Genomic DNA, 21,885 nt, shown 5'->3' with positions numbered 1-21,885 from the left:
AATTAATCATGACGATGATGATATGCAATTGGCCTTGATCGTTTGTTACAAGATGTCATGTTTTTATTGTGGCACGTGTGCTGTATCATCCCCAAAACATTATCTTAGGATGTGTTTGGTTCTTGCGCCGCTCTGTGGAATTAAAATTGAACTGTTATTTATAAGTAGCCGAATCCTACTGTAGTTCTGCCCTAAATCCTTTCTCTTTACCTTTCACATTGGAATAATCACAAGTCTATGGCCTAATACTCCGATAAATACAAATTATTAAAACAAATTGCATGGAATACACCTGATTTAATAAATGTAGCAAATTGTTATTATGATTATTGTTTTTATACAGTAATACACAGTAAGTATACATACACGGATGGAACAGAACAGTTGTGGACATAATATAAGCTCTTAGAAAAAAAAACTGCTCTAAATGTTTCATAATTAGTAAGTGCCATGTCACATGACAAGTTGAGACAATGGCAGCTATAGTGTAACTTACTTGGATATTTGTAGGTGGAAGGAAGTGAAAAGAAATGTCACAGAATGCAGTACAGTAACTGAGACAGAGAGAGTGGTGTGTGTCTGTGTGTCTGTGCCTGTAGGTTTGTTTATGTGAAATATGTATTTGTGTGTTTTGAGAGAGAGAGATGGAGAGATGTTTTGAGGTATGGGAAGACAGCGAGAACAGGAGAGATTAGAAGATACAAATATTAAGAAAACGAACGCGACAACAATGCAGCTGTGAGAAAGATAACAGGAAACCAGAGACAATCATCTATGAATGAATGAGGAACTATATTTCTATGCATTTCTATGCATTACTATGCATTGGATCCCAACATCTGCCTTGCACAGTGCATTGTGCAGTATTTTCATGAATTCCTGCTAACTTTTCATTATTCAGTATTGAGAGTGTATTTCGGTGTTAGTTGACCTTATGGTGAACCAATGAGAGCTACTTTGGTCATAGTTAAACGTAGGCCCAATTTCAGTCAATACAGATACAGGAAATCGCACTGCGGGTTCACTCGGGGGCGAATCTTCAATCCTTCCTTACACTTAAGTAAGATGTTTCTTATGTATTTTAAATTAAAGACAGATGTGGTTTCACATAACCAATGACAAAGTCTGCGAAAGGAACAACTTGTGGGGAGGGACAGTGTTAACGTGGTTCACAGAGCTATACATTCCGAGTCATCTCGCTTCCACAGTGCTATTTTTCATCATCTGCAATTGAGTGAATTGAGTCCTCCTGAGTCTGTCTGACTAAGTTCAGCTCACTCTTTCATTTTCTCCAGTCCTCCTATCTCTGTTGTCATTTGTTAAGTTGCGGTGCCTCACTCTTCCTGTGTGTGTGTGTGTGTGTGTGTGTGTGTGTGTGTGTGTGTGTGTGTGTGTGTGTGTGTGTGTGCACATGGGTGGGGGCATGTGACTGCCACTTTGTTCTTTGTGCTACATGTCTCTCAGTTCTCTAACTTGACAAATGCAAAATGTGCACCAAAAAGGGAGCGCTAGGTTACTTGTAGGCAACAGGGTAAAGATTCAGCTCAGCTCATGCAAATTATTGTTTCTTCTGTGATGGACATGAGCAGTTGTTATTTGTAAAAATAAAAAAAAGTCTAAAACATGTATCTACATTGATAATTGTAGATACATGCACATACTGTATCACTTTTGGTATATGTATGCACAATTAGGACATAATTATGTAATTAAGAAATTGGTAAAGATTAAATTTCCCCTCCCCCACCCACAACAACTTTTATAGTTTCTCTCTTTATTATGTCCCCCCCCCCCCCCCCCCCCACCCACACACCACACACAGCAGTTGATGTAGAGGAGGAAAGAGATGTTCAGACATCCGTTGATACAGCCGTCTTGTGACGACCTATTTTAAATGTCATCATGGACTTTGACTACCAGCGCTTAAAAGGTCAGGCTTATACTTTTTAACCATTTTATAATCAGCCAGAACTATGTAGGAACAATGTTTTCATTACTAACTCATTTAATATCATTGTTTACCATTGCTTACATTTTTATTGCCGTTTGAGTCTTTATTAACAACCAATTTATAGTTTAGAAATATGTTTAAAAAGATCATGTCGATCTCACGGACTGTAAATCCTGGCCATAGCTCCATCTATGCATTTGAGAGTGGTTACATTTCCCCATCCCAATCACTCAGCATGATACCAAGCCAAGGGTCTGCTGTTGGGCTGAAAGAGTTAGAGAGACAGGTTTGTCTGCGCAACTGAAGATTGTGTTAGCCCACTAAGCTAGGCATTAGCTGTGGGAGCTAAGTCAGGTCTCAGAAAAAGGTTACTCATCACACAAGAGTAGTTACCAGATTACCTTGGTTACACTCCACCTTTTCTCCAATAAGATACCAACAGCTAATAGGCATCAACTGACCAAATCTGAGTCACAGCAAAAATGCGGCCAACTGGGTTTGAAAAAAAATAATACAACTGTGCTTGTTATAAAATGGATTATTTGTGTGAATTCTAGGTGCATCCAATGCACTAATGTGAACATTGCATTATCTACGGTGTTATCTACAATACCTGAAGTTGATGCTAAAAGTGATCTGAATTGCTTGATTGTCAGAGAAATTATGCACTTTACACCCTTCTAACTTCCATTAATTGCTATGTTTTTTTATGTTGTCTTGTGTCTCATGTGTTTTACTACAGTGCCTTCAGAAAGTATTCATACCCCTTGACTTATTCCACATTTGGTTGTGTTACAGTCTGAATTCAAAATTGATTAAATATTTTTTTGTTTCACACAATACCCCATCATGACAAAGTGAAAACATTAAAATCCCCATTAAAATCCGTTAATTTAGGCATTTTTTGCAAGGGCCAATCCACCGCATCCGCCTATGTCTGGCTTCAGCATCTGTTGTGGAAGGTAACCGAGTTACTGCAGTGTTTGTCAGACCATGAGACAAATCGGTCTTCTCACGAAAACTCACAAAATTTGTTCTTAACTGACTTGCCTAGTTAAATAAAATAAAAAAAATACTGTACTGTTATTAAGCCCATAATATTTTGTTAGTTCATAATATTGTGTTTGTTAAATGTAAAAATAAAAAAATAAAAAAGGTTTCTGTGGCCGTCACTTTTGTGATAGTTAATGGTTAGCTTTATAGATTATTTTGTGTTGGTTTGCAGATGTTGAAATCCTCAGGCGAGAAGAGCGAATCAGCTGCCTGCCAATCCAACCCCAAAAGCCTGTACCACACCAGCATTCTGCTCAAGACCCACCCACCCGCCAGACTCCTCCAATCAAACCCAGGCGGAGCTTAAAGGTCCCCAAAACCCTTCGTGAGGAGGTGGTGCTACCAGCCAAACAAACCAATGGCCAGGAGAATGAGGTGACAGAATAAACATTTTACATTAGATTTACCAGATCAGTGGAAACTCTACTATTGGGTCAAAATACAGAAATGTGCATGCTTTTCAATAGTGTTTTCTATGCATGGTAGACACAACACAGACAAACATTTGTACAATTTCTACTGTATGTGAATGCTTGTTTTCTAAAATGTATATGTCTGTGTATTTGTAGAGGACTTCCCGTAAGCCTCCAGTCAGATTGTCATGTGTGAAACCAGCAGCCACACTTTACACCCTAAACCACATAGTGTAGTTAGAGACAGACAACTTCCTGTGGCTCGGCCAATAAAAACATCCATTTCATGGTGGGATAGAAACGTTAAAATAAAGACAACTGAAAGGTACCTCTCTACGTTCAGCGTTGCATGGGTCAGCCCAGTTCAGATTCTGTCTCCAGAGCCTTCTCCAAGATCCTACCGGTTTGATGTGCATAAATGGGAAAGGATAGGTGAAATACTATGGTGGGTTTATTTTGCTGGAACGAAAAAGGCATGAATGAGCATATCAAGTATCTAAAATGTAACTGTCTTCTCTTGCTAAGGTAACTTCTGTGGGAACGTATCCAAGCTTACCTGTGTAAACAACAGCCGTGTTCTCCCTCTCCTACCCCCTCTCTCCCATCTCTTTCCTTTCCTTTTTCAGACAAGGTGGAGCTATACATATTGCTTATAGTTGGTAGGTGCTATTTCTGGACCGGGCCTTGTTCTCTCATACTCTCTCCTTTTCCCCCTTTTTGTTTTCTTTTCAGAATTGCCTTAAAATCTCCACAATAATGGAAAGATACCCGACAGCACAACAGACAACTATTGAATGTGCCTAGAAATCTCACAACTCTCCCTGTCTATCTCCCTCTATCAGACAGTAGTGAAGAGGGTGTCTCCTGCTCTGACTCTGGGTGGCCCCGGGCCCCTGGAGCCCTTGTCCCCGTCCCTTCGGGCACACACCCTGCTGTGGTTTGAGAGGACACAGCTTCCCCGCCTGTGTCGGCCTGGTCGCCCAATGCCCCGCTGGCTACACGGCTTCGCCACACGCAGGTCAGACTGCTAGCACACAGAAACATATACTGGCATACAGATTATCTGCAATAGAAAAAAGAAACATGGCGCATTCAGGGAAACAAGTGCATATGCAAAAAGACCGCAGACACACATGCACGCACGTACAATCAAACACACATAAAACACACACATGCACGCACGTACAATCAAACACACATAAAACACACACATGCACGCACGTACATTCAAACACACATAAAACACACACATGCACACACGTACAATCAAACACACATAAAACACACACATGCACGCACGTACAATCAAACACACATAAAACACACACATGCACGCACGTACAATCAAACACACATAAAACACACACATGCACGCACGTACAATCAAACACACATAAAACACACACATGCACGCACGTACAATCAAACACACATAAAACACACACATGCACACATACACACAACCACAGATGACACGACAAATGCAAAGGGACAAACATACTTATCTTGACCATTCACACTTTGAAAGCCTCAGATGGCTCAAAGTGGAGGAGAGATTCTCTCAGATTTAAATTGTGTCTTGTATATAAGATTGTCCACAGTATGGTCCTCAAGTACCTATGTAATTATACTGAACAAAAATGTAAACAATTTCAAAGATTTTGCAGAGTGAAATAAGTCAATAAATGAAATAAGTCCATTGAAATTAACCTATTAAAACTCACTGGCGATTGGTAAAGCTTAAACCAAGTTTATTCACCCATTGGGCCATTACATCTGCATAAGACAAAAAAACATATTCACACAAGCACTGATATTTAACCCTTTCTCCTATGCTGAGTCTCCTCCTACACATCTGAACAGCCAACGCATCTCTGTTGCTAGACAGAACCTTAGTGATATCTGTTCCATTTCCTCTGACCTGACCTCTGCCCCAAAGTGCTCACTTCTCCCAAACTCACGGCTGTGATGTTGACTCGTACCAGACTGTCTTTTTCCCTCCCATAGGATCCCTGATGGCTAACAATAACATATCCAGACAGAACGTGAACGTCATACATTCCTCTCTCTCCCCCTCAGTGACATGAATAAGTATCTTTCATATTCTCAGAATCCAACAATATACAATTGATGGATTTTGCATGACTGGGCAGGGGCACATCCAATCCGATCAGAATGATTTTTTTTCAGTTTTCATGAATGTGACCTTAATTGCCTACCGTCTGTAAGCTGTTAGTGTCTTAACAACCATTCCACAGGTGCATGTTCATTCAGTGTTTATGGTTCATTGAACAAGCATGGGAAACAGTGTTTAAAACCCCTTTACAATGAAGATCTGTGAAGTTATTTGGATTTTTAAAGAATTATCTTTGAAAGACAAGGTCCTGAAAAAGGGAAGTTTCTTTTTTTTGCTGAGTTTAGTAGCACGTCTCAAAAGTGAGCAGTAGACCAACAGTACGTGGGTGAGAATGTTTGTTGTTTTTAATGTTTTTAAAATGGTCTAATAAATTCAATCAAATATACAGGTCATATTCATATTCACACACACACACAAATATTTCTCACTTAGAGAAAGAGGTACACATGCAATTGAATCCAAATCTGGGACTGCAGAATTCTCAAAAACAAGCATTTTGTACCTCCTTGTTTCGTCTCATTTGCTACCGTTTTGAATCTAGTGAATATGGCCCAGGATTGAAGAACACTGTTCGAAAGCTAGATATGTAAACAAAATAGAAAATAGTTCAGAAAGACTACTCGTCAATGGAACCGCTTTAGTGTTAAAGGTGCTGCATGGTCAATCCGGCATCTGCATTGGCCGTGCAGCAGTTACGGTGATACGACCTCTGCAGAAGTCACGGCATTCATACTTCTTGCACTTCATGGAGCAGCGCAGAGCTGTTGTGACGGAAGTTGTCAACAAAGGGAGTTTGTGTTTATACAGGACCTCCCGCCCCTACCTACTGTCAACCAATCAAGTCAATGCAGAGCTATACGGAGCCCTCCTCGTTGTTACAAAATTTGGGAGGCAGATGGCAGTGTGGTACGGAGCTCAATTAGGCCTCTGCATGTCTCTGGAGGCCCTGCAATTGCTCTGGAGCCTCCGACCACATTTTCGGATCAAGTATAACTTGGCTTTTACTCAGCACTAGAGGGGAACGGATAAGACGTGACACACACATCATGAGTCAAAGCAAAGACATGTAATTGTACACACATACATACGTGCTGTGTTTGTACAGCTTATGCAGTTTGTTAAAGATGAATTGTTCTCACTTTTCTCTGTGTGTGTGTGTCTCTCGACTGTTTGGATAGGGAGGCAGAGGAGCTTCTAAAGGACAAGCAGCAGGGCTGTTTTCTGCTCAGGCTCAGCGAGTCAAAGATTGGTTTTGTACTCTCGTACAGGTAAAGTCACAACAGACCACACACACACACACACACACACAAAGACATTTTTAGACAGACACACACTTTTCCCCCCAGAGGAATGGATAGGTGCCGCCATTTCATCATAGAGGAAGAAGAGGGTGGCAGAGGGGCGTGTTACCTCATCGCTGGGGAGGAGAGTCGCCATAGCAGCCTGCAGGAGCTGGTCAGCTATTATACCCAGTATCCCGTGGGGCCCTTCAACGAGATTCTCACCACGCCCTGTGATGAGGTGCCGAGTATATATTCCACACCATGCCTTCTTCATAAGCGAAAGGAAAATAGTCATTGGCACCACCTAAACATCTAACAAACTTAAATGTTGTGGCAAACTATCCTTTTAGGTAAACTCAACTGCAACAGTTTGTTTCTCAATCTTTCTCCTTCTCTTTTACTCTCTCAGTCCAGTGAAGCTTGTGAGGGTACAGTTAAACTGGAGTTGCAGGATGAAGGTGGAGAGACAACGAAAGTGACCGAAAAGGAAGCCTCATCATATGCACCCTTGGCTCCTGCCACTGTCCATGTCCAAGAGATATTGGCCAGCTCAGCCCCTACAAACGACGGGACGCCAGAGTATGCTGTGGTGAAGAAGGTGCTAAAAAAGTCCCTTTCTCAACCAGAAAACCAGCTTGGGGAACTGTTGGTGGTAAGGAACTATTCTCCCTTTAACATTTGTAAGTTAAACAAACCCACAAAAAAGTCAATGCTATTAATGGATTAACAGACTACATGACAAAACATTTTCCAGGTGACAAACCTGATCCTCCCCGAAGATGTGACAGAACCTGACGTTAGCTGTGCAGGAGCATTTGGCGGGGGAGAGAAAGCCTTCGACGCACTGTACGCCCGGGTCAACAAGCCACCAAGCATGCTTTCCCATACATCTCCCTACGTCAATGTGGGCAATCCTCCAGGCCAGGAGGCGACAGCGTCCTCCGTCCCTCTCATGCACCGCGGGTCCACGGGGGACCCAAGCTACTGGAAGTTGGAGCCCCTGCACACCTACGAGGAAACCCCTCATCTGGTTCAACGTGAAGAAGAGACAAAGGAACACATCGACTTCTACGCCATGGGGCGCTGGCGGGATGCCGAGAGGAGTACAAGTGGGCGAGGTGAAAGACAAGACAAGACTAGCTACTTGTCTGTCAGGGGTTGTATTGTTATTGGCCTGAGCAAGGCACGGCATGCCTGATTTGACCTGAAATTACACAATACACATTTTTGCATGTCTAGAATGAACATATGACTGTATACATGTATTACAATATATCTGCTCTCTTTTGTAGACCCCCAGCATCACCTCTACTCAGAGGTGAACCTAAGAACAAGAGAGGCCCCCAGTCACATCCCCCTTCCAGCCAGGACAGCCCCCAACCGGCCTTTACGACTGCCTCCCAGGCCTGTTAACTGCCCCCCTCAACAGGACGGAAGTGTGCAGGTATTGGAACACCAAACATACATTGTTGTGCATATACAGTGGGGCAAAAAAGTATTTAGTCAGCCCCCAATTGTGCAAGTTCTCCCACTTAAAAAGATGAGAGGCCTGTAATTTTCATCATAGGTACACTTCAACTATGACAGACAAAATTAGAAACAAAATCCAGAAAATCACATTGTAGGATTTTTAATTTATTTATTTGCAAATTATGGTGGAAAATAAGTATTTGGTCAATAACAAAAGTTTCTCAATACTTTGTTATATACCCTTTTGTTGGCAATGACAGAGGTCAAAACATTTTCTGTAAGTCTTCACAAGGTTTTCACACACTGTTGCTGGTATTTTGGCCCATTCCTCCATGCAGATCTCCTCTAGAGCAGTGATGTTTTGGGGCTGTTGCTGGGCAACACAGACTTTCAACTCCCTCCAAAGATTTTCTATGGGGTTGAGATCTGGAGACTGGCTAGGCCACTCCAGGATCTTGAAATGCTTCTTACGAAGCCACTCCTTTGTTGCCCGGGCGGTGTGTTTGGGATCATTGTCATGCTGAAAGACCCAGCCACGTTTCATCTTCAATGCCCTTGCTGATGGTAGGCTTTGTTACTTTGGTCCCAGCTCTCTGCAGGTCATTCACTAGGTCCCCCCGTGTGGTTCTGGGATTTTTGCTCACCGTTCTTGTGATCATTTTGACCCCACGGGGTGAGATCTTGCGTGGAGCCCCAGATCGAGGGAGATTATCAGTGGTCTTGTATGTCTTCCATTTCCTAATAATTGCTCCCACAGTTGATTTTTTCAAACCAAGCTGCTTACCTATTGCAGATTCAGTCTTCACAGCCTGGTGCAGGTCTACAATTTTGTTTCTGGTGTCCTTTGACAGCTCTTTGGTCTTGGCCATAGTGGAGTTTGGAGTGTTTGTGGTTGTGGACAGGTGTCTTTTATACTGATAACAAGTTCAAACAGGTGCCATTAATACAGGTAACGAGTGGAGGACAGAGGAGCCTCTTAAAGAAGAAGTTACAGTTCTGTGAGAGCCAGAAATTTTGCTTGTTTGTAGGTGACCAAATACTTATTTTCCACCATAATTTGCAAATAAATTCATTAAAAATCCTACAATGTGATTTTGTTTTTCTCATAGTTGAAGTGTACCTATGATAAAAAATGACAGGCCTCTCTCATCTTTTTAAGTGGGAGAACTTGCACTAAATACTTTTTTGCCCCACTGTATTATCTACTCCAGGGGTGTCAAACTCTCCATGGAGGGCCGAGTGTCTGCAAGTATTTGGTTTTTCCGTTCAATTAAGACCTAGACAACCAGGTAAAGGGAGTTCTTTACTAATTAGTGATCTTAATTCATCACTCAAGTACACGGGAGTGAAACCCCGCCCTCCGTTTGACACGCGATCTACACCATTTTGGTAAGAGGTTGGCAATAAAGAAAAGGCTAATGTATTCTAAATAACTTGATGTTAATCAGGCATTTTTAGTAATTGAGTAAAAACGACACATTGGTAGATAAGGTAGTTTGAAAATGTTAGATTAAAAAAATACAGATTTTATATGAAAGTATTTTGATAAGGTGTTTCATTTCTTTTTTTCATGCACTTTTCTAGCGATGTGGAGATCCCATCTTGTCCTCTTCCCCATCCCGACCTGGAGTCTTTCTGACACCTTGTTCAGAACGAACTTTGACCCAAGACCCGAGCACCAGCATCTATGAACAGATCCCAGAGAGGCCAACCAGCTCAAGGCCTCCGCTGCCTCCACCCAATCCGACCACCCCTTACTAAGACCCTATCCTACAACTCCCCTTGTAAACAAAATAAACTATAAACCTTAAACACCAAAGACCCTCTTTGCAAATATCCAGAATTAAGCCTTACTTACTGTACATTTAATCAACTGATCAAGTTATCTTTTCTATTTAACACAAGAGGCTAGAGACAGTCCTGAATGTCAATCTGTGTGCCAAAAATGCATCTACAGAAGTTGTGCTCCATTTTGTGCGCACTACCCCACAAAGATTGAGAAATGTGTAAAAATACAAGAATCTCACTTGATAAAACTCAGCTTGTTTATTTCCCAAACAAGACAAAGTCCCACCCAGAACTACCTGGGAAACTATTCACTTTTTTTCTGTAGAAATTACTTTAAGGGTTTCAAAACAAATTAATTACAAAATAAAGCATAAGGCAAAACGTTCATATCATTCTTGCATTCAGCTGTAGTCTGACTTTGACACCCCTCTGTATATGTACTGTATGTAATGCATGTGCGTGTGTATGGAATAGAATAACCAGCAATGAAACCACTAGCCCATTCTCGCCATCATCGAACGCTAAAGTCCACAAAGCTCATAATCCCACAATCAATCACAAGGAAGCACATCTTCCCAGATCACTCATATTACATGTTTTGTTTTACCCCAATATGGGTAAGTATGTTATTACGGCCACTCCTCCCATCCTGAGTTACTAATACCCTTTTCACACTACTGAGCAGAGATGTACTGCACTAGTCTGGATGCACATCCAGCATCGTTGCTGGAACTATGCTGGTAAGAACAAAGTGACAAGAAAATATCTGAGCCAGCACAGTACGGTTTATGACAGCACAATAGTGTGAAAAGGTGCAAGTTCTTGAACACCCCCCCCAAAAAAGCAATTGCTAGTTCCACAGTGGAGAGTAGTATTCAGTTCTTCTTGGCCTTGGGCGAGTCGTACTTCCTCTTGCTAGAGAACCACAGGAGCAGGGGGATGCCGATGGAGGGGAGGGTCATTACGCCGAAGGCGGCCCAGTCCAGCTGGAGGGAGAGAAAGGGGGGTGAGGGAAGAGGGTGATGTGGAGGTCACAGCCAATTAAAAAGGCCTAGGTCAAATTTAGCAAGAAACGTTTGGAAAACAGGGAGATACTTCTAGAACTCGTCCATCAAAAGGGTTTTGTTACAAAACCCTACTGAAGTGGGGTTCTATTTAAATTGTATACAAAATGGACAGAGTGGAGAATAAAACAAAATTAACCATGGTTGTTTGCAGTCTAGTTTGTTTGGGATGACTGCTAACTCGTTAGTAAACAGAGGCCCTGACAGTTATTTTCATGTGTCCCATCAATTGAAGAGAGGGCTGGCTTGGGCAGTATCCTGATTGTCATACTGGGATATTTGGCAATACTGGCATTGAACACAAGGGTTGAGCTGTTTTCAAACACTACTAATAGCATTGCTAACATTCGGATTACAGAGTAACAAGTGCATGTAAAATCACAGAGAATGCTAACGAGCACATTGTGAAAACAAAGTAGTTTGACCCAAACAATACAAGTAACTCAAAAATGCTACTCAGTTTCCTGCACGAACAAAACAAATATTAGCCAGCAAGGCTCTTGATCCAGGACGGGATTCTCTGCTGTTAGCTTCTTCAAAAATCAAGCATTCGCTTGCTAACAACTTAGCCAACTAGCTACTAAATTAGCAAACCATATGCACAACTGCAGACCATTTATCACATTTTAGATATTAGTTAAGCTATCTAGACAGGAAACATTTAGTTGTGAATTCCATAGTGTGAGTAGATCACCCTGCTGCATAACAGTGAGCAACTCACAAGGCTCTGGTCTCTCATCGCTGTGTGCTCGTAAAGAAACACCACGTGACCACTGACTGGGGACTAACTTAAACTTCATAACGTGTCAGGCGAAATAAAGGCAACATTCTTCATCTCCCAACGTATTGCACAAGTTGACTGCAGGTATTTACTTAAAAAGTAATATTCAAAGCAATGCAAATATAAGAACGACAAAGGGCTAGTTTCCTGGACTCAGACTGAGCCCATTTCTACACTAAAAAGAACTTTCAATAAAAGGATCTCCATTGAGCATGCCATTATGACTATTAGCCATGTTTAGCCATGTGTGTTGTACTCCACACAGACCGGTGTGGCATAGCCAATCGGAGCGGCAGCAGGTCTATATGCAAATAGACTATTGCCATATGGATCTGTGCCATTCCTTTAAAATGGACTGCCTTTACAGCATGAGTGGTCGTGAGTAATGCGCTTGTTTCGCAATCAAAGAGAGAGTAAGTTATTTGCCCAGTTATAGATAATTTGTAGTCAGCAATAAAGGGAGTGATTGCTTCCTACAAGAGGACAGAACATGTACATTTCTAAACATCTTTGAAAAGAAAGTTAGGAAAAATAGCTTTTTTTTTTTTTTACTTAAAGGGGCAGTGTTGTATATTGAGACAGGCTTGAATAACCTAAGTAGCCAATAGGCAGAGGGTATCACAATTTGTCTGATTCTGTCATAATGTATGGGAATAACAATGCATTTTATTTTGTAAAGTGTTTTTTTGCATCAAACACCACAACACTTTCAGTCACCTTGTCTGAAGGACAAGCGGATAAAGTGGTTAATGTCAAGCTCCGCATGTTCTAAAAACTCCTACTGTAGGCTGAATGATAGAACAGCTATTTCAATATTAAAAAGTTATGGGATGCATTTTCTCCATTGTTTTTGATGGTAGGCCTATATTATGGTTAAATTGCCACAGTAGCCTACTTGACCACCATCTGAAACTTTAACTTAAAGTGGGTACAGCCTCAGTGTTCACAGTAAACATGCGCTGGATGTTGCGCTGGATGTTGCACAGAATTTTCACAATGTTCAAGTTAGAGCTCAGCAGACTTGAAATTGGCTCAGTGCCAGAAAAAAAATTGAGGGAACATTGACTATGAGTAAACTTAATCTGGGTCCAGGAAATCAGCCCGAAGGGCATCAAGTTAAAAACTGTCCATATACAGTGGCTTCGTTAAGTAGTCGGACCCCTAGACTTTTCCCACATTGTTACATTACAAACTAGAAGTCGACCGATTTATCGGAGTGGCCGATTAATTAGGGCCGATTTCAAGTTTTCATAACAATTGGAAAACTGTATTTTTGGACACTGATTTTTTAAAAACCTTTATTTAATATTTATTTAACTAGGCAAGTCAGTTAAGAACACATTCTTATTTTCAATGACGGCCTAGGAACGGTGGGTTAACTGGAGCAGAACAACAGATTTTCACCTTGTCAGCTCGGGGGATCCAATCTTGCAGCCTTACAGTTAACTAGTCCACCGCAATAACGACCTGCCTCTCTCGTTGCACTCCACAAGGAGACTGCCTGTTACGCGAATGCAGTAAGCCAAGGTAAGTTGCTAGCTAGTTAAACTTATAAAATCAAATCAACCATAATCACTAGTTAACTACACATGGTTGATGATATTACTAGATATTATCTAGCGTGTCCTGCGTTGCATATAACCTGACTGAGCATACAAGCATCTAAGTATCTGACAGAGGTGGTAGGCAGAAGCAGGCTCGTAAACATTCATTCAAACAGCACTTTTAGGCGTTTTGCCAGCAGCTCTTCGTTGTGCGTCAAGCATGCGCTGTTTGTGACTTCAAGCCTATCAACTCCCGTGATGAGGCTGGTGTAACCGAAGTGAAATGGCTACCTAGTTAGCGTGAGCTAATATCGTTTCAAACGTCACTCGCTCTGAGCCTTGGAGTGTTTGTTCCCCTTGCTCTGCATGGGTAACGCTGCTTCGAGGGTGGCTGTTGTCGTTGTGTTCCTGGTTCGAGCCCAGAGAGGAGCGAGGAGAGGGACGTGCCTATAAGAGTGCCTATAAGAACATCCAATAGTCAAAGGTTAATGAAATACAAATGGTATAGAGGGAAATAGTCCTATAATTCCTAGAATAACTACAACCTAAAACTTCTTACCTGGGAATATTGAAGACTCATGTTAAAAGGAACCACCAGCTTTCATATGTTCTCATGTTCTGAGCAGGGAACTTAAAACGTTAGCTTTCTTACATAGCGCATATTGCACTTTTACTTTCTTCTCCAACACTTTGTTTTTGCATTATTTAAACCAAATTGAACACGTTTCATTATTTATTTGAGGCAAAATTTATTTTATTGATGTATTAAATTAAGTTAAAATAAGTGTTCATTCAGTATTGTTGTAATTGTCATTACAAATAAATATATATTTTTTAAATTATTATTATAATAAATCGGCCAATTAATTGGTATTGGCTTTTTTGGTCCTCCAATAAAATCAGTATCGGCGTTGAAAAATCATAATCGGTCGACCTCTATTACAGACTTATTCTAAAATGCATTAAATTGTTTTTCCTCATCAATCTACCCACAATACCCCATAATGACAAAGCAAAAACAGGTTTAGACATTTTTGTAAATGTATTACCAATAAAGAAACTGATATCACATTTACTTAAGTATTCAGACCCTTTACACAGCACTTCGTTGAAGCACCTTTGGAAGCCTCAAGGCTTGTTGGGTATGACGCAACAAACTTGGCACACCTGTATTTGGTGAGTTTCTACCAATCTTCTCTGCAAATCCTCTCAAGCTCTGTCAGGTTGGATGGAGAGCATCGCTGCACAGCTATTTTCAGGTCTCTCCAGAGATGTTCGATCGGGTTCAAGGCCGGGCTCTGGCTGGGCCACTCAAGGTCATTGAGACTTGTCCTGAAGCCACTCCTGCGTTGTGTTGGCTGTGCGCTTAGGGCCATTGTCCTTTTGGAAGGTGAAACTTTGCCCCAGTCTGAGATCCTGAGCGCTCTGGAGCAGGTTTTCATCAAGGATCTCTTTGTACTTCGCTCCATTCATCTTTACCTCAACCCTGCCAGTCCCTGCGCTGAAAAACATCCCAACATTATGCTGTCACCACCATGCTTCACCATGGGGATGGTGCCAGGTTTCCTCCAGACGTGATGCTTGGCATTCAAGCCAACGAGTTCAATCTTGGTTTCATTAGACCTGAGAATTGTTTAGGTCAGAGTTCTTCAGGTGCCTTTTGGCAAGCAAGCTGGCTGTCGTGTGCTTTTTACGGAGTGGCTTTCGTCTGGCCACTATACCATAAATACCTGATTGGTGGAGTGCTGCAGAGATGGATGTCCTTCTGAAAGGTTCTCCCATCGCCACAGAGAAACTCTGCAGCTCTGTCAGAGGAACCATAGGGTTCTTGGTCAGCTCCCTGACCAAGGCCCTTCTTCCACAATTGCTCAGTTTGGCCAGCTCAAGGTAGAGTCTTGGTAGTTCCAAACTACTTCCAATTAAAAAAAGATGGAGGCTACAGTGTTCTTGGGGACATTCAATGCTGCAGAAATACTTTGGTACCCTTCCCCAGATCTGTGCCTAGACACAATCCTGTCTCGGAGCTCTACGGACAACACCTTCAACCTCACGGCTTGGTTTTGTCTCTGACATGCACTGTCAACTGTGGGACCTTATATAGACAGGTGTGTACCTTTCCAAATCATGTCCAATCAACAAAATGTACCACAGGTGGACTCCAATCAAGTTGTAGTAAAATCTAAAATCTCAAAGATGATCAATGGAAACAGGATGCACCGGAGCTCAATTTCTATTCTTAGAGCAAAAGGTCAGAATATTTCCGAATGCACTGTTTATGCATATGTATATGTACAGTACCAGTCAAAAATTTGGACACACCTACTCATTCAAGGGTTTCTTTATTTTTACTATTTTCTACATTGTAGAATAATCGTGACGACATCAACTATTAATAACACACATGGAATCATGTAGATTCAAAAAAAAGTGTTAAACAAATCAAAATATATTTTAAATTGGAGATTCTTCAAAGTAGCCACCCTTTGCCTTGATGACAGCTTTGCACACGACTGGCATTCTCTTAACCAGCTTCATGAGATACTCACCTGGAATGCATTTGAATTAGTGCCTTGTTAAAAGTTAATTTGTGGAATTTCTTTCCTTCTTAATGCGTTTGAGCCCATTTCTATTTTACTAGGCAAATCAGTTAAGAACAAATTCTTATTTACAATGACGGCCTACCCCGGGCCAAACTCTAACCCGGACAACACTGGGCCAATTGCGCGCCACCCTATGGGACTCCCAATTACAGCCGGTTGTGATACAGCCAGGAATCGAACCAGGGTCTGTAGTGACGTCTCCAGCACTGAGATGCAGTGCCTTAGACTCGGGAGCCCAAAAGTTGTGTTGTGACAAGGTAGGGGTGGTATACAGAAGATAGCTCTATTTGGTAAAAGACCAAGTCCATATTATGGCAAGAACAGCTCAAATAAGCAAAAAGAAATGACAGTCCATCATTACTTTATGAAACTGGCTCTCATGAGGACCGCCACAGGAATGGGAGACCCAGAGTTACCTCTGCTGCAAAGGATAAGTTCATTATAGTTAACTGCACTTCAGATTGCAGCCCAAATAAATGCTTCAAGGTTCAAGTAACAGACATCTCAACATCAACTGTTCAGAGGAGAATGCGTGAATCAGGCCTTCATTGTCAAATTGCTGCAAAGAAACCACTACTAAAGGACACCAATAAGAAGACTTGCTTGGGCCAAGAAACACAAGCCATGGACATTAGACAAGTGGAAATCTGTTCTTTGGTCTGAAGAGTCCAAATGTGTGAGAAGCAGAGTAGGTGAACAGATAATCACAGATAAACATGGAAGAGGTGTGATGGTGCTTTGCTGGTGACACTGTTGGTGATTTATTTGGAAGTCAAAGCACACTTAACCAGCATGGCTACCACGGCATTCTGCAGCAATACACCATCCCATCTGTTTTGTGGGACTACCATTTGTTTTTCAACAGAACAATGACAAAACACACCTCCATGCTGTGTAAGGGATATTTGACCAAAGAGTGATGAGTGCTGCATCAGATTACCTGGCCTCCACAATCACCCGACCATAACCCAATTGAGATGGTTTGGGATGAGTTGGACCGCAGAATGAAAGAAAAGCTGGTTGAGAGAATGCCAAGTGTGCAAAGCTGTCATCAAGGCAAAAGGTGGCTACTTCTAAGAATCTCAAATATAAAATCTATTTTGATTTGTTTAACTCTTTGTGTTACTACAAGATACCATGCGTGTTATTTCATAGTTGATGTCTTTACTATTATTCTACAATGCAGAAAATAGTACAAATAAAGAAAAACCCTTGAATGAGTAGGTGTGTCCAAACTTTTGACTGGTAGTTTTGTAAGAGGTCTTTGAGAGAAGTCTACTATAACCATGCCAATGGTTTGAAAGGACGAATGATTTACATAGTGGGGGGAGAAACGCCTGTCAAACTCCCTCTGAGCCAAGATCCCACCCTGTCCGGGGGCGCTGGTGTAGCCAACCTGCAGGAAGGAGACATAAGTTTTAATTTCCACAAAAGGTCATGAACATCACTACTCTGCATCAGTCTCTAGTTCAATTGACTAGAGGGAGTTTCCAATGACTTGAAATCAATAACAGGAAGTGTGCAATTGCCTTAACTTTTTTTTTCTCTCCAGTAAATCAACACCAGCCTAATAGTAGGCCACTGTGTTAGGCTACATTCTACCCGTTAATGTAGCAGAGGAAAGGTTCCAGGCTGGAGAGAGCAGCAGAGAAAAGAGTGAGTCTGCATCAGACCTGAGTTCAAATACTTCAGCTCTGCTTGATTGAGCACACCTGTTGCAATGGAACCAATACAAAAGCACAAAAAGTTCAAACCCTGACCACATGCCACTGCTTAAGCAAACAAAGTATTTGAAAGGTTTCAAATAGTATTTGAACCCAGGTCTGGGCCCATATTTAAAAAGCATCTCAAAATAGGAGTGCTGATCGAGGATAAAGTCCACGTCCATGCAATCTTATTCATTATGACATAAATGGGGAAAACAAATCCTAGATCAGTATTCCTACTACGCTTTATGACTACAGGCCCTGATCTCCATAAACGATTCTACTCTCCCTTACCACGACATGTCCTCCCTCCTGAGCCAGGTAGCTGACAGAAGCAGAGGTGAAGTTGAAGTATCCGGCCTTCAGGGGGCGCAGTACCACAGTATGAGAGACATTGCTGGCACTGGGTAGGGTTAAGGTACAAACTAGAGAAACTGATAAGACTTCAGGGTACAACGCAGGCATCATTGAAAAAGATTGGCGCTTTGGAGCCACAAGGACACTGGGCTGAAACACATTTTAGGATTGTGTCTAAAGGATACGGGGCGATCCGGTCCCATTTCACGTTCAGCATCCCAGAGACGATGCCAAAATCCTCAGGTGGGAAGGAGTCATCGGACAGCTCGACCTCTAGGGCAGCGCTGTGGAGCGGAGATTGAGTTAAGGCGGATTTTGAAACCACATATCGGGATAAGGGTACAGAATTGGGACTAAACAAATATATTTATTTTCAGCACAGACTGACATTCAATGCCTTGTATTGGCACAGCTTAACACACAATGTAGTTTTTCCATAATGTGGGGCTTCCATCAATGCCCCTGAGGCTGGGTTTCAATTAACATTTTCAGTTTCCTTTTCTTCACAAACAATGACGAACTAGAATGGATGTGTTTCCACCATAATCCATGCAGTGTTGTAGCAATCATTTCAGATCATTGCTTTTGAAGGATATGAAGCCATTCAAGACTAGTGTAATATCAGGTATTATTTGACATAGGCTAGGGAGAGATGGATGATGTTGTCCAATACCTGGTTCCAACGTTGTAGATGTTGTACTGCAGTGTGAGGTCACGGCCTTCAACAGCATAACGGTTCAAGAGGGACTTGGAAGCCAACAGACGAGCCCCCTCTTCTCCTGTCCCCTGACCCAGTAGAGCCAGTAGAGCAAAAACGTACAGGACCCTCATCTGCAACATAGTAGAAAACTCAAGTGACTTTTCATTGTAGAATAGTAGCGTGTGTATTTCAGTTTACTCAATGCATCTTTGATCCAAGACAAAATTATAAATATTAAGAAAAATATGTAGTGTATATTCATTCGGTTATAATTCTAAATATTGACAAACTCATTCACTTTGTGTCAAGCAAAAACGAAGTGCCAACAAGCTATCTATGTGACGATAACGTTACCGATGCCATTCTTGGCCAAAGCGGCAGACAAAACTATACCGTTCTCAACGTGGTACTATAGTAATGGATAAATCAATACATCTACTTATCGTTAGCTAGTGACGTTAATATAGATTATAGGCCAATCTACCATAATCTTGATTAAAACAAACTCACTCAAAGAAAGCATACGTGTACATGTTGCCAACTTTGAGCTAAACGCTGTGGGATTTATTCTAGCATGGCTAGGGACCCATGTAACCTTATCTGACTACAGTAACTACATTAAGACCAGATGTTAAAATGAAAGACTATCGTTATCTAGCTCGAACTGACTATAAAAATACATGGTCAACCATTCTGTCAAACAATGTTAACCAGTCTGAAAAAAAGTAACATTACGAGAAGATGCCAGTTAACGTTAACAGCTAAATACAGTAGCTAACTAACGTTAGCTAGCAAGCAATTAGCCCCCAAGCTTACGCTTACGTGTACTTGGCTAAAAACTGGGAAGACGACTGACAGTCAAGATTGTAGCCAACTTGCAAATTGTAGATTTAAAAATAATACGCGAATCGTTGACAAGGTAATAAAACGCGTGATTTCCTCAGTCTGTTTGATACTATCAGAAGATAAAACGCTACAAACCACAATAGATAAAGCAGTCTTACCTTCTTTCGTGTCACAAATCAGCAAGGAAAGAACGTTTCTTCTTCTGTGGATTTTCATTTGGCGGTTGGCAACCAATTTTAAGGCGCATTATTACCGCCACCAACTGGACTGGAGTTTCGTCCAGAGACAGTGAAGGTCTAAATCCTTCCCAATAATCTCGCCTCCCTAAGGAAACGAAATACATAATTAAATAGCACATCCCCTGAAGATTTCCCCAGCAGTTCACTTAATCCTGTCTCTTCAACCCCATTACTCCTCAAATCAAATAACAATCTCTCCATTTCTGTCACATATTTCTGGGACAGAAATAGAAGATGTTCCACTGTCTCCATCTCCTCCTGACAATGATCACACCTCCCAGTCAGATGTTTCCCCACCACTTTCAATGTACTATTTAGCCTTGTGTCCCAGTCTCAGCCTTGTAACTACACTTTCTTCCCTTCTCTCTGTCTGAGGACCTCCCTGACCCCACCTATTCCTGTATTTTATACAGGTGTCTTCCCTTACTCTTCCTGTTCCACTACACTTGCCACTTATTTTTAACCACTGTTCAAATCAAATGTAATTTGTCACATGCGCCGAATACAATAGGTGTAGACCTTACAGTGAAATGCTTATTTACAAGCCCCTAACAACAGTGCAGTTAAGACACACACACACACACACACACACGCACACACACTCTACCGGTCAAAAGTTTCAGAACACCTACTCATTCAAGAGTTTTTATTTATTTATTTTACTATTTTCTACATTGTAGAATAATAGTGAAGACATCAAAACTATGAAATTACACATATGGAATCATGTAGTATCCAAAAAAGTATTCTACAAATTAAAATATATTTTATATTCTTCAAATAGCCTTGATGACAGCTTTGCACACTCTTGTCATTCTCTCAACCAGCTTCATGGAATGCATTTCAACTAACTGGTGTGCCTTCTTAAAAGTTAATTTCTGGAATTTCTTTCCTTCTTAATGCATTTTAGCCAATCAGTTGTGTTGTGACAAGGTATCAGAGAGAACAGTCTATGACTAGGGTGGCTGGAGCCTTTGACAATTTTTAGGGCCTTCCTTTGAAGCTTGGCCCCAGTGATGTACTGGGCCATACGCACTACCCTCTGTAGTGCCTTGCGGTTGGAGGCCGAGTAGTTGTCATACAAGGCAGTGATGCAACCAGTCAGGATGTTCTTTATGGTGCAGCTGTAGAAATTTTTGAGGATCTGAGGACCCATGCCAAATCTTTTCAGTCTCCAGAGGGGGAATAGGGTTTGTCGTGCCCTCTTCACGACTGTCTTGGTGTGTTTGGACCATGATAGTTTGTTGGTGATGTGGACACCAAGGAACTTGAAGCTCTCAACCTGCTCCACTACAGCCCCATCGATGAGAATGGGGGGCGTGATCAGTCCTCCTTTTCCTGTAGTCCACAATCATCTCCTTTGTCTTGATCACTTTGAGGGACAGGTTGTTATCCTGGCACCACAGTGCAGGACTCTGACCTCCTCCCTATAGGATGTCTTATTGTTGTCGGTGATCAGGCCTACCACTGTTGTGTCATTGGCAAACTTAATGATGGTGTTGGAGTCGTGCCTGGCCATGCAGTCATGAGTGAACAGGGAGTACAGGAGGGGACTGAGCACGCACCCCTGAGGGGCCACCTTGTTGTTGGTCAGTGTGGCGGAAGTGTTGTTGCTAATCCTCACCACCTGTGGGTGTCCCACCAGGAATCCAGGATCCAGTTGCAGAGGGAGGTGTTCAGTCTCATGGTCCTTAGCTTAATGAAGAGCTTGGAGGGCACTATGGTGTTGAATGCTGAGCTGTAGTCAAGGCTAGTTGAGAGCTCCATGAACACGATTATGCCTAACATTTTTAGAAGCATTAGACCAGAACCTTGATACTGTTTGACATCTAGGTTTGAACATTAGTCATTAAGTGTAAGCTCCAAAATGTGTCTCTTCATGACTAATGTTCAAACATAGACGTCAAACAGTATCAAGCTTCTGGTCTAATGCTTCTAAAAATATTTCACTTT

At 41.8% G+C, this 21,885-nt stretch overlaps 2 protein-coding genes across 2 annotated transcripts; one reads left to right on the top strand and one right to left on the bottom strand.

Annotated features, from left to right (window-relative positions):
• Window positions 1-1,814: 1,814 nt before the first annotated feature.
• LOC139373542 (SH2 domain-containing protein 2A) lies at window positions 1,815-10,487 on the top strand. Its single transcript, XM_071114170.1, has 9 exons — window positions 1,815-1,930; window positions 3,177-3,379; window positions 4,260-4,435; window positions 6,733-6,822; window positions 6,901-7,075; window positions 7,247-7,489; window positions 7,592-7,955; window positions 8,130-8,281; window positions 9,892-10,487. The coding sequence occupies exons 1-9, from the start codon at window positions 1,903-1,905 to the stop codon at window positions 10,066-10,068; spliced, it is 1,608 nt and encodes a 535-aa protein (XP_070970271.1). The 5' UTR covers window positions 1,815-1,902; the 3' UTR covers window positions 10,069-10,487.
• On the bottom strand, window positions 10,335-19,914 carry LOC139373543 (translocon-associated protein subunit beta-like). Its single transcript, XM_071114171.1, has 6 exons — window positions 19,852-19,914; window positions 18,821-18,978; window positions 18,333-18,431; window positions 18,085-18,193; window positions 17,403-17,480; window positions 10,335-11,081 (listed from the first exon to the last, which is right to left on the bottom strand). Exons 2-6 carry the CDS (start codon window positions 18,976-18,978, stop codon window positions 10,971-10,973), a joined length of 555 nt encoding a protein of 184 aa, XP_070970272.1. The 5' UTR covers window positions 19,852-19,914; the 3' UTR covers window positions 10,335-10,970.
• Between the last annotated feature and the right edge of the window lie 1,971 nt (window positions 19,915-21,885).

This window comes from Oncorhynchus clarkii, chromosome 18 (assembly GCF_045791955.1).
Source record: "Oncorhynchus clarkii lewisi isolate Uvic-CL-2024 chromosome 18, UVic_Ocla_1.0, whole genome shotgun sequence".
NCBI classification, from domain to species: Eukaryota; Metazoa; Chordata; class Actinopteri; order Salmoniformes; family Salmonidae; genus Oncorhynchus; species Oncorhynchus clarkii.
This window is presented reverse-complemented; position numbering and strand designations above follow the sequence as displayed.